We start from the raw sequence: 13,865 nt of genomic DNA on the forward strand, positions 1-13,865 counted from the left end.
CTATTCAAGCCCCACCTGTCCCTCATCGCTCCCATAAAATGGTAGGCCAAGTCTGGCCTGATGTAATTCCCAATCCTCTCCACACCTCTTCTCCGCCTCGCTTCCTGTCATAACTTCATGTCCTATCCAAATAAAGGCATTTAAAAAAAAAAAAAAAAGTTGCGTTAATTGCGTTAAAATATTTTATCGCGTTAATCGCGGCCGCATTAATCGCATAGATTAACGCGTTAACGCTGACAGCCCTAATTTATATACAATATATATTATTGCCACCATCGACATGTTTCTCTGTTCCTACTCCCCTTACCCCTGTAATAGTAACCCTATCAGCACAGTGTATACCCACTAAACTGGTCTTGTCTGTATCATGTATTTACCACCGGATGTCTGTATATATATTATGTACATCTACCAAATGCAGGCTATGTACAACACCTGTTGTTTCCCTTCCCCTTCTGCCACACAACCCTCCCCCATCATTGAATTGAATTGAATTGAATTGAATATCTTACTGGTCTATACATTGCACATCCACTTTTGTACATTGCACATCCACTTTTGCACTCCTGCCCTGCTTTTTGTATTGTAGTACTCATTGTGTTTGTGTAGTACTTACTGTGTTTTTATGTTTTATGTTATGTGTAGTACTTACTGTGTTTGTATGTTTTTATGTTTACTGTATGCACCTATACATCAGAACAAATTCCAGGTAGGTGTAAACCTACTTGGCAATAAATACTATTCTGATTCTGATTCTGATTCTATATAGGCCTACTGCTTATAATAATCAGCTACCTCTATTTTTGTGATGGTGACATGACGTCATACAAAATTGCCCCACCAGAAATTTCAGGCTAAAATCGCCACTGGCCAAATGGATGAATATATATAGTTTGAGAGACGGTGTTTGTCATACTTTTAAATAAACCAAAATAACAGAACATAAACTGGTAGTCAACTCAGTATGGTGACTGCTCCTCAAAATAAAACAAACATCACAACTCAAGCTCAGGCTGTTTAGTATAATCTGGTTGGTTAACCACTGGCTCAATTCACAGGTAAGAAAGTAACATATAGCGTATACATATACCGTACATACATATAAGTGAAGCGGCAATTTTTAGGGTCTTAGCATATTTACATGAAAATAAACACGCATGTGTACCAGTAGAAAGTAAAAAGTGAAAAGTATCATTACATACTAAACATATGATATAATGTTGTTTGCTTGTTTGTCTGTTTTTCTTTTTTTGAGATGGATATGTGCACTGCCACTTCACAGAATTGCACTTGGGGCCTCTGTTGGTCTGGAGACTGCACAGGGTGGATTTGCTGGTGCACGGCTGCTTTCTGGCTTTCACTGGCTCTTGTAATTGGCATAAATGTCATCATAACGCTCTTCACCGCCTCCATACTAAAAGACGTGGAACAGTAAAGCACACAGTTAGTTTTACCAAGGTACTAATAAAAATTTCAATCATTTTCATTTAATCGCAAATACTTTTATGTGAGCTGTCCATCATGAAGTGACGCTAGCACAGATATGCAAAGACAGCGACAGGGTAAGGTTTTAGTATCTCCTTAACTCTTAATATACAGTAGATATAAATGTGGATATGAATGTAGCTATATAGGGCCCTAATTTAATTGACAGGTAATAAGCAAAGCAACAACCGAAGTCGTATGAACTAAAGCTATCGTGTGGCGTGTGAGAGCATTGCGCTGAGCCACCCATGTTTATGCTCAAAATCTTGCTCATGCTATAAAATTAGCTAAATGTTAAAGTCATTAAATTAGCTTTAGTTCATGTACGATAGACGCTGCTCGTTGCTTTACCCGCTGTGCGTCAATGAAATTAGGGCCTTAGAGTTAGAGTTTTTTTCACTTATGATAAAGAAACAACCTGATGTATGAACATATATTCAAAATACAAAAGAGTCTTGAGATAGTTGTATTACTCACCGCGGTGTTAGCATAGATCTCTCCATCATCATCCTAGGAACAGTAACATAACGTCATAATGATGCAGTGCCCATGGGAAATTGTTATGTGTGTTTTCCAGTAAATCGTCTGCCACAGTGAGCTAAGTGTGGGCTGAAGGCTTCTTTGTTTACTTGCGCCCACATTAATTTAATACTGAGCATGAACACAGTTAAAGGATAATAGAGGCCAAAATGATTTGACCAGATCTGTTTTCTTCCCCAGTGGTAGACATCTCTTGCTCTGCGCATCTGCACTGGCCGTCATATTTACTGGAAAATAATGTGGCTATGGTGTTTTTTTGTGCCACACATACCTCAAGCTATTCATCACTAGTTTTGATGTTTCTGTTTTATATCTCTTTAGATTTCAGCGCTTACAGGTCTGTTGTTTTTCTGTATTTATGGAGACTGAGCCAAATCATGGGATAGTGTTATCATGTTCTTTAATGTGCCTCTTGTCTCTGTAAGTGTCTTTTTTTAAATGACCAATATGAAAATAAATAATATTTCAGATATGAAAATAAACAGTGCGCTTCAGTGGCCTGGAAACCATAGACAAATAGCACACCCAACACTATCCAGAGACATGTCTCAGCAGTCTGCCGAGAGCATGGTACTGTCAACAAGAGAGCATTCATGGCCAGTCCTGCAGGCCATTGGTCTAAATACTAAAACTACCTAGACAGCAGCTGGCTCTGGGAGGACCTGCTGCAGACCTGGCAGAGGAGATGCCATGTAAAAGGTTTAGCACTTAAGAATATGAATGAAATACCTGCATCATTTCATCATTGCCATACACATCTTCATCATCTTCATCCCCTTTGGAGAATGGCTTTCCACAGGGCCTGTCGCCACAATGATTATTGTAGATTTTATTATTATGATTATTATTATTAGTAGTAGTAGTGGTAGCAGAAATTGTAGTAATAGTGATGGTAGCAGTAGTAGTAGTAGATGTAGTAACAGTAGAAGTGGCAGTAGTAGTGGCAGAAGTAGTACTGGTAGTAGTAGTAGAAATAGTAATAGTAGCAGAGGAAGTGGCGTAAGTAGCAGTAATAGTAGCAGTAGTAGTAGTAGTAGTGGAAGCTGTAGCAGTACATAGCTAGTGTTAGTGGTGGTGATGGTGGTAGTAGTACATAACTTAAACCTCAAACCTAATTGAACATCTTACTGTGAATTGTAGAGATGATCACATGTTTGCCTAGGGGTGGGAAAATAGTAGTGGCAGTAGTAGTATAAGTGGATGTAGCAGTAGTATTAGTGGCAGTAGTAGCAGTAGTGGTGGTGGTAGCTGTAGCAGTACATAGCTACCAGTGGTGGTGATAGTAGTAGTACATAACTTAAACCGGACACAGACAATAATTGAACACCTTACTGTGGATCGTAGACAGGATTTTGTGTTTCACATGTTTGCCTAGGGGTTGGAAAATACAGATCATTGTGACAAATACATAAACCCAGTAGCAGTAATAGTAGTAGTAGTAGCAGTAGCAGTAGTAGTGGCATAGCAGCAGTAGTAGTGGCAGTAACAGTAGTAGTGGGTGGAGTAGTAGTAGTAGCAGTAGTAGTGGAAGCAGTAGCAGCAGTAGCAGTAGTGTTGGTGGTAGTAGAAGTACTGGCAGTAGTAGTAGCAGTAGTAGTACTGGCAGTATAAGTAGTAGTAGTCGTAATAGTAGTAGCAGTAGTAGTATAAGTAGTCGTAGCAGTAGTTGCAGTAATAGTAGTAATAGCAGTAGCAGTAGTAGCAGCAGCAGTAGTAGCAGTAATAGTAGTAGTAGTAATAGTAGTAGTAGTAGTAGTGGCAGTAGCAGTAGTAGTAGTGGTAGTAGTAGTAGTAGTGGAAGCTATAGCAGTACATAGCTAGTGTTAGTGGTGGTGATAGTAGTAGTACATAACTTAAACCTCAAACCTAATTGAACATCTTACTTTGAATTGTTGAGATGACTTGGTGTTTCACATGTTTGCCTAGAGGTGAGAAAATACAGATCATTGTAATCATCAGTGTAAAATCAAATAGACCCAGTAGTAGTAGTAGTGGCAGTAGTAGTAGTAGTGGTGGTGGTGGTAGCAGTAGTAGTAGTGGTAGTATATTTTCAAATTTTTCCCTGGGGTGGGGAAATACAGATCATTGTGGAAAATACAATTTCAAAACTAGACGGTACATAGAGGAAATGAGCACATAGGACTCACTGCTGTGTCCTGGAGCGTTTCCTGAAGCCAAGAAAGATGAGAGTCAGGATGATCAGCAAAAGAAGAGCGCAGACCGCACCCAGTGATATGTAAACATACAACAGGTCTGGAGGAGAGGGGAACAGAAATAGACCAGTGCAAGTGGGTATGAGAAATTAAATCACCTGTAAAAATCTCATGATGTTCTCAAAAGCTGTCTTTTGTGCCTAACAGAGCAGTAATGATACCGTCTTTACTGAGTTCAGAGATTGTGTTCACTCTTCAGAAGAGTTTTTATTTCCTGATCGAGTGTAGTGACTGGACAGCATGAGAGTTATGTCTGTCGTCAGTAAATGAAATATACATATTGGGCCCTCATTTCATAGCACAACGAATGCCGCGACTGGGCTTCGCGCATCAGCAACCACACAGTGAGAATAGGTGGGAATACCCATGTTTGCTAATTTCATTGACACAAAGCAGTGCGCAATTAAGCATAAATGGATTTAGTGGATGTGGCAGTGAAGTCATTCTTTATGAGCAGATCACACCTTCGACCATACATTAGTGACATTCACACAGAGCTTTAATTGTTCTACAGTAGAGCAAACAACACATTTCCGTTCGTGAATAGAAGAGTTTACACCAGAGAAGGTTCCTGTGTGGGAGGTCTGCCCAACATGAAATCATTTAAAAGTTCCACGGAAAAAGGTGTCGCTTTGAAGGAACTCATTTCATTCATGGAACTCCCACATCTGTGGCAGGACACACCCCAGTGATGAAATGAGCTGTAGGTCATGCGTGGAGGACTTTAGGTCATGCGTGGCGGACTTTGCGTGTTGCCAGCCACATTGCCCATCAATTAAATTAGGGCCCAGTGTCTAAACACATACCTTTTTTTACATGGAGAATTTTCGTTGTGTTGCCATGTATATTACTAGCAAAGCACACAATCTGGTGAAGATCCGGTGGAAGAAGATCCACCGCCATGGTCGTGAAACCATCCTGCATCTGAGGAGACTTCTTATCGCTGTTGTCCCAGATCCACCACACACCGGAGGGAGGGTTTGACTCAACCACGCAGGTACACTGTGTGTCCGAGTGACTTCTGGTGCAGAAAGACCTCTCCGATATTTCTGGGGGATCTAGAGAGGAGGGCGAGTTGTAGGAAAGATATATCCAAGTTTTCTTTGCATAGCATATGGACAATGTTTTCTGTACAAAGTGTTGAAGCATTGAGGTTGTATTTAAAAAAAGAGCTTACAGTGTATTTTCCCACTGTCTCCCTACCTGACCATCTGTGAATACCTTGTAATGCAACGTTTGAGTACCCAAATATCTGACTATCCTGGTGGGCCGGGCTGTTTTGCGAATGCATAATTGTATGTCTATGTTCTTGGGCATAAACAAATAGCTAAAAATACACACTACACAATGATACTTCAGTGCATTAGGTTCTTTCCATTATGTTCTGAGGCCTAACAGTCATAGCAGTATCTGCCATCATGTCACACCATGACACACTATCGACACTTTTGCACTCGTCACTCACATACACTGTCACTTTCAAATTACTGCTTGTACTACACTTACATACTGTCTCTTACACTACAAATACATATTTATCAGAATTATTGCACTACCTGCTACTCCCATTTGTCTGTAGGGTAGTATATGTTTAATAGGTTAGTATAGTTTATTATATGTGTATTATATGTTATATGTATACTATATGTTAGTATTATATGTATAGGTTGTTATATGTTTTAGCATATTGTATTGTATATTTATCTTCTATGTTATTACATGTAAATTATGTTCAGAGTACTTGTACAGAGTGTATGTCATGTTATGTTATGTTATATTATGTTTGTTATGTTATGCTATGGTAGGTTGTTGGGCGGTGCCTTGTCTTAGGAATTTCAGTGCCCAGTCTGACCCTGTGTCTTTCTGTGCATCTGACAATAAAAGACTTGTAACTTGTAACACCATCAAAGCTGGCTTCACACCTTTTGAAGTCTTTAGCGGTACAAAGGCTAAGGTCAAAGCATGTCAAGCAGAGACACAAGAAGTGTTTGTCTTCACTCACATTCCACGTTAACCTTCACAGGCCTGGAAGTGGTCTCTCCCTCGCTGTTCCTGGTTGCACAGCTGATGGCCTGGGTAAGCCTGGTGACATTGTGCAGCGTAAGGATGTGTCCCTGTGTATGCAAAGACCCATTCTCATTGCGCCACTGGTAGCTATGGACTGCAGGGTTTCCTTTAGCAGAGCAACGTAGCTCAATGGAGCGATTCTCAAGCACAGAGGGCTCCCAGGGGTCAACTGTCACATTCACCGGGGCATCTACGAAAAAAACAAATCACACATTCATTGTGGCCACAGGACAGGTAACAGTTTCATGAATAAAAACATTTAGCTAATTATCTAATAAAGGTGAGAGGACTAGTGTTGGGATTATTTTTTCGGATGACAGAAACAAGGAAGCAACTTTACATATCTCACTTGGTTGGAAACCTCAAACACGGTTCACAGTTTTGTGTTTCACACGGATAATGTGTCATACAGTAGTTGATGACTTAAAGTGACTTTCTGCGTGTCCATTTATTGCAGGTAGTTTGTTCGCAAATTCATTTGTAATGGTCATATGGAGGAAAAGTGAATGCACCTGTTGCTCCCCAGGCTATTCACTATCACGTTTTGTGGTCTGCTTTTAGACAAATATAGCCTTCTATCACCAAAACACATCTGACAAGATGCTATCTAGACGTTATCAGTGCTAACTCTGCTGTTAACTGGCTGCTTGCTGGTTTTACCAAAACTCTGCAATGCACCTTGCATGTTAACTGTACTGCCATAGAGCCTGATTGCAATGCCATTGAATTCTCCAGTGAGGAGTTGTGCATAGCTAAGAACATGTCTAGACAGTCCCTCCAGGATTTCACGATTTCTTTTTGTGATCAAAGTAATCATACTTGGTAGAATTGTGTTGTACTGTCGAAGTTCCATGTATACTCAGAAGAAAAAGTCCCCCCCCCCAATTGCTTTGCATAACTCGCCCTCTGTATGTACTGTAGTTGGGTTGTCTTAGACTAAATGCAGACATCATTTCATGTGTGTCACTCACAGGTCACGTTGAGGATGACGGAGCTGATGGCCTTCTTCCCGCCATGATACTGAGCAGAGCACGTGATTGACTTCTGGTGGTCTGAGGCGATGGCATTAAAGGTCAGGCTGGAGGTTAGTTGATGTTGTCCCGCCGTCTGTTGCTCTGATTGGACAGTGATACTGCCGTTATGACTCCAGGTAATGGTGGGAGGGTGAGGGGGACAGGAGTGAGACACGGAACAGGAAACAGTCACACTCTCTCCAGCCCTCACTTCCTTTTTCACTCCAGACAATGATGGAGGGTCTGCCTCAGCTTCACAGGAAGGCAAATATTATTATTACTTTCTACCTAGAATAACACAACAAAATACTACCCTTGAATGGACATACAGTATAGTGTATACACGATAACTTCAATGACAGTTGCTCATATTGACAAAATATTTCACCATTTTCCCTGCATTTGAGTGATGGACAAACGGGACAAGCTTCACAAAAATGCAGAAAATAACACTAAAACTTACATTAACATTTTTTTATGGTTAAAATGACACAAGCATAGTAACATTGATGCTGCAGATTACACCACCTACCTTTGATTGAAATGGTCACTTTATTGTCATTATAGGAGTAGCTATTATATCCGTCCATCTCAGTTCTAAACCAATATTTTCCTTTGTCACTCTGTTTAATATCAGTTATCTGAAGTGAACAGTTCTTTTTGTTCAACTCCCCTGGCAAAGAGGTTCGTGTCTTGAAACTATTTCCCACTTTTGAAGAATCTTGGTCATACACAATGACGTTATCTGGGTGAAAGTACCAAATTCCTTTCCAACTTTTGATATGTGTTTCTGTGTCTGGGTAGTCATATGTGCAGGGAAGTACAATACAGGAGCTCTCCAATCCAGTTAGAGGTTGGGGAACAGACACCTCCCATTTGTGCTCAGCTCCCACCTCTCCATAAGCTTGATAATATGAAGAAAAAAAACACGCCATTGGGATTCACGTTCAGATGCCATTCTTGTAAATACCATTCGAATTAACAGCTCACATATCAATACAAAGTCAGACGTCATGTTGTACGTATCAGTAAAGCTAATAACATTTCAGTAATGTTCATGAGTCAGGCCAAAACATTTAAACTATCACCATCGTTTGTTACTGGACTGGACGTCTTCCTCATGTCAAGTCAATATGAATTCAGTCTTAGTGTTTTAACAGACTAAAGGAAGTCTTACTGTTGGGTCTACACGGTTTTACCCTTTGCTTCAACAGGTTTTCATAGCAGGCCTTGCTATTGAAACTATTTACATATATTATAATTTACTGCCTCTATATGTTATATGTAGAACTGAAATATGACACATTTTCTGAGATTTACAACTTGTGGTGCTCATTTAAAAAGACTTATACCTTGGAAAAAAAGAATCTGGAAAAAGAGATTCAACATCATATAGTCCATCCAGCAATCTACCTTTAACCAAAGGAAAACACAGACTAAGTTAGCAGGGTTTGGTAAGACACCAATCTACCTTTCACCAAAGGAAAACACAGACTAAGTTAGCAAGGTTTGGTAAGACACCAAGTATGCAAATCAAGCTCAACAGCATCATTTTTCAGGATCACAATTTTACCTCATCTGTCAATCATCCAATACATCAATTACAACTGCAAAGTAATCCACCAACACATTTCAAATAAAGCACAAGGTCCTCAAATCAGTGAAAAGACAGTATAACTTTGATTGCTATTAGTTCACCAAATAATATGGAAGGTGCGTATACTTACAGCGCTTGACTACTTTCTGTACCTCAGTTGCACTTCTCAGAAAACTGAACTGAAAATACACAGCCTTCTGAACCCACTTCCTGACTAATGACTTGACGCGTCTATTTTAACACGCACGGCAAGTGGTATACCACACATGACCAAAACAATCAACTAAGCCTTCACAGTGATGCCACTATGAGTGAGGTTTGTTCATGACCATTGTGGTGTGATTGATGGTATTTTATTAGTCTGCTAATAATTCCACTGATTTGGGTACGGCTAGCTTTCTTTCTCCTTTTTAATTTTTTAAAAACAGCAGACAATAAATGTGAAGCAGTTGGTGCAATAATGAATAAGTATTTTTGTGAAGTATACAATGTAATGCGGTATTGCCATGCCAGGTCTGCTGAAAAGTTGTACACGCTACGTGCTGTTTAGGTTCTGTTTGCTACTGACCTCTCGTACACCATAACATGACAAACACCTACCAGGTAGAGATGTACAACTGAACAACTGAATGCCATTTCAAAGCCCTACTAGAGCTAATTCAGCTAGAGCAAAGCTGGAAACTGACACTACGGAGTGATTGTAGAGAGTACTCTGAAGAGGAAGTGAAGAGGAAGTGAGAGAGGGTTCCACTCAGTTTGCCTTAAGTTGATTTATACGGTTCATTCACATGCACTGAACGTGTTGCATTAACACTTGACAGTGGGCTTCCGACGTTTGGGGATGTGTTGATAAAACAGACATTTAGAGTGAGATTGACAGGTCACCAACCAATCACAGCGCTATGAATTTGCTGACTGCTGTGTAAACTGTCTACTTTGTGGGTAGATACCCTGCTAACGTCCTAATGTTAGATAGTTGGCTTGATCTTAATCATGTTATGACATTTGCAAAATTATTTTGCCAAGTTATTAAATTAACTTTAATGTCATGTGCGGCAGACTTTACATTTTGACAGCCAAGCCGCATTGGCCATAAAGGATATCCATGTCCTGGGATTGTTTGATTAACACGGGGAAAGAGGGAAGTAACATTGAGTCATGCCAAAACCAATTTCCAAAAATTCTAAAACAAAGACTACAGTTCCAGAATGGGAAGTGGTTATTGCTGTGTGATTGGTGTGATGAGGTTGGGCAGTCATTGCATCAGTTATGCACACAGCTGAAAGGGTTGTTTTGTTTTGTTTTTAATAGTTTTTTTTTTTTAAAGAGACATTTTGTAAGCTACTTGATGTTCCTGAAACCTTGCATTGCTACCCACAATCAAGGATTGGTCTCAACTGTGGCCAGTTTTTTCCCCAGTGAATTTAAACAAATTGCAATATAATGCAATTGTATTAAAATAATACTGTCCTATTACCCTTAGGGCACATCTTTGCAAAGTATCAAAATTCAGCAGGCCGCTTTCATTTCACGTTGGATAATGTTGTCACTCAGAGCGGGCTTGGCACGTGCACTCACTGCAACACTTCCCAGACTGCTCAAGGTAGCAATACGTCCTCCTATGAATGACATCCGGTTGGAGGCCACTGACTCCAGGCCATCAATAATAGCCCTTGCCTACAGGTTTAACTCAGGCGCACACAGACATGCCTGCGCTTCTGTAGAGTCAGCTTTAGAAAGTTTAGTATACAAAGCCTAATTTAGACTGATTGGCATTCCGGACATGATTTTCAGTGAAACAGACGTTTTTGATTGAGGTGAAGTTTGATTTAGAAATAGGATGTGCTTTTCATTTAGGCGTTTTTTTTTTTTCATGTTCTTTGCTCTCATGTCGAGATCAGATAATTGGTGTCTTGTAGTCATTAGTAAATGTACATTCGTTTTTGAGAGCTGTTTAATAAAGTAGACCCACTAAAATTAGGCGCTAAAATCAGCTTAACCATGACGGAGCCCCACATGGAGATCTGATTTGTGTATCCCCCTAGAAACGCTTGAGGAGGTTAAAGGTGGTGTCTGTGATTCCAATCCAATACACATCCTGTCAAATTCATGAAACTCCTGTTTACAGTGCTGTAAATAGGGAACAAACATGGTGGCTCAGACATGGAGCCATAAGCAATTCCAGCCAATCAACACATTACTTCAGGAGCACGGAAGGGAGAGGCGCAATTGGATTAGCTGTTGAGCTCACATATCAACAACCTTTACACCAGAATCGTGGACTGCACCTTTAAGGAGACATAACCCATTGCCTCTCCATCAATCCCATCCTGTCAAAAGAATCCGCCACTAATGGCAGGACTCCGCTTCTCCTGATGATGCTGCTTACCTGCCCGTCCTTGAAGGCTGCTTCACAGCGCTCCATTTTCATTGTGAGGCATTTCCATGGAAGAGGAGCTTATTTTGCTGCCCTGATTTTCATGTTCTCAACGTAGACACCGACACAAGGTCACCAGGGGCTGTGAGAGCATGTGAATACCTATTGTCATGTACAATGAAAACGGGCCACTGACATGTACAAGTGGAGCTACAACAGGACGAGGTCAGCCCTAGAGAAATGACCCTGGATGAACACAAACAACTTATAATGCATCCAAAGGGTCCTCTTCTTTGCAACCTATATGAATGGGTATACACTTGTAAGTATTTCTTATATATACAGTAGCTCCCTCCCAAAATGTTAAACAAGATGTCCACAGAGATATCTACAGTATAAATCTTAATCATTTTGCGCTCTTCACTTCTCACTTCCCTCCTTCTGTGAAAATGATCTCTAGAGAGCTCCATCTTTCTTCATCTTACCATTCTGACTTGAGTGTCATTCTCTGCATGCTTGATACATTTAACATTTTACATTTTACGGCTGCGACAGTGAGACGGGTCGCGTGTGAGGCTAAACCAAATCAGTGCATCCAGGGTAGCTTATACTTCAGACATCACAATCTTCCTGACTGCAGGGAAAATGAGACGCCTCTGTATCTCCAGCAGAGATAGCTTTGAGATAAAAGAGTGTGTATAAAAGAGTGTGTATAAAAGAGTGTGTGTATAACGACCGTGTGTGTTGGTGCGCTCTGCATGTGAGTGAGAAATGACAGATGTACGGAGAGGACATAATGTGAATGAAAGCCACCCCTCGTCCTCCTCTTAGAAGGGGTAGCTGCATAAACAGCAGGGGATGCCACAGCCACTGCACCTACAGAGGGTTGTTGTTGTTGTTGTTGTTGTTGTTGTTGTTGTTTATTTGCTGAACACAAATAAAATGTCCTTGTTTAGTGTTAGTACACGGACGAAAAAGTTCTTTGTACACAACCTGTATTTGTGTGTGTGCTGGCCTGTGTGTGTTGTAGGGAGTGGTCCTAATAGATTATGACTGCCAAGCAACTTCTGCATTCTCCGCACAGCCTCCACATACGGGCGCCTTAGGCGACTGTCTGTCTCCCACACCACAAACCCTGACTGGCCGTTTGTGGTGTGGAGCCTCAGATGAGAGCTACATCTGTTTATCTATAAACATACAAAGCACCTTCTTATACAGTACGCACCGAGTATAACAGTGCTTGTATGTCTATAGATACTGTAGATAGATAAATAGATGTAGATCTACAGTGTGGGTAAGATCCTAGACCTATACTGCGGATAGCCGAAACCACGGATAGTAGCAAACACCATATATAACTTGTTTTTCGTGTACACATATACGAGTTTCATTTATAAATTACACACAATAAAACATCTACAAGAATAACTAATGATAAAATAAAACGATTAGGCCCACAACAATATACTGTATATACTTAAATATATATATATATAGGGTATGTATACATTTATGTATATAAATATCTTTTACTTTCTTTCCTTTCTTCCTTCCTTCCTTCCTTCCTTTTGTTTGACGTCCTAGCCCCTCCGTTTGTGAAGCAATTGACTGAATGCAAGGAGGATGGAGGAATCAAGGACAGACATACAGGACAAATGAGATGTGCTTAAAGACATGAGTCACGTATTAGGCGGTGACAGTGCGGAAAGGGTACTCAGAGTGGTGCGGGATTTAAAACTGTTTATTTTTTTGTCACTTTCCACTTAATATTTTCGGGCCACGGTAAACCGCGGATAACTGAAACTGTGGTTAGAATCCGCTAACAAATAAGGAGAGGTTCCGCTTTACTCTATATTAAACTGCTTTACATTTCATGCTTTATGTCTACCAGAGGCTACCGTACAAGGCTGTATTTCAGTGGCTTGCTCAGCTCAAGGACACTCGGACAGCCAGCCAGTAGGAACTGGAATTGAGCTGGGACTCCAATTCCCAACCGTCTGCTCTGCCTCCTGCATCCCTGTGCATCTATTGGAACCATTCAAGAATAAGAATTCTTAAACAGAATTCCAAAGATCTCCAGTATTCCAGAACACGTACAGAACACTGTTATAACGTATGTGGGCTCAAAGTATGAAATGGAATAAAGGATTCATAATTATGTTATCAGTTGTGTAGCATCACCTGTAGCTATGAATCGCTGTGTTTTCATTAGCTTAGAATGAACCCTTCCTATCTAACATAGGCAGGAGAGGGAAATGAGAGGTATTCAGTTGGTTGCAATCTGCACCACGAGATGCTGCCATTAAATCCTACATCCTGCACCTTTAACTGTCTCAAAAGCCCAAGGTGATGCTGTTAGTGGTCGTGGTGGTGGGGGCTGTAAGTCTGTGGAGTCATCAGATTGAACAGCTACTGAGAATGTCTCAGAGGACATTTTTTTTAGATCCTTAGTCTGATGTTGGGCAAAATGGAATATATGAATATATGAACTAGTTACCCCACACCCCCTTGCAGCCTCTTAGAAATTAGACTTTTAGAGTGTCTTCCAGTTCACTGAAGCATTTCTAGTTCTT

General features: G+C 40.5%; 1 protein-coding gene across 3 annotated transcripts; it reads right to left on the reverse strand.

Moving 5' to 3' along the window:
* Positions 1-1,002: 1,002 nt before the first annotated feature.
* LOC116220021 (sialic acid-binding Ig-like lectin 14) lies at positions 1,003-9,594 on the reverse strand. 3 transcript variants are annotated; one of them, XM_031564899.2, is made up of 12 exons: positions 9,046-9,594; positions 8,671-8,731; positions 7,851-8,222; positions 7,277-7,570; positions 6,241-6,495; positions 5,045-5,296; positions 4,173-4,278; positions 3,909-3,947; positions 3,358-3,396; positions 2,755-2,827; positions 1,963-1,995; positions 1,003-1,414 (listed from the first exon to the last, which is right to left on the reverse strand). In XM_031564899.2, exons 2-12 carry the CDS (start codon positions 8,717-8,719, stop codon positions 1,358-1,360), a joined length of 1,569 nt encoding a protein of 522 aa, XP_031420759.1. In that variant the 5' UTR covers positions 8,720-8,731; positions 9,046-9,594; the 3' UTR covers positions 1,003-1,357. The 3 variants fall into 3 exon arrangements, with proteins under 3 accessions (XP_031420759.1, XP_031420765.1, XP_031420772.1); XM_031564905.1 differs by lacking the exon at positions 9,046-9,594 and adding an exon at positions 8,892-9,039; XM_031564912.2 differs by lacking the exon at positions 3,358-3,396.
* Positions 9,595-13,865: the final 4,271 nt, after the last annotated feature.

The sequence above is a fragment of the Clupea harengus genome, chromosome 1 (assembly GCF_900700415.2).
Source record: "Clupea harengus chromosome 1, Ch_v2.0.2, whole genome shotgun sequence".
In the NCBI taxonomy this organism is placed as follows: domain Eukaryota; kingdom Metazoa; phylum Chordata; class Actinopteri; order Clupeiformes; family Clupeidae; genus Clupea; species Clupea harengus.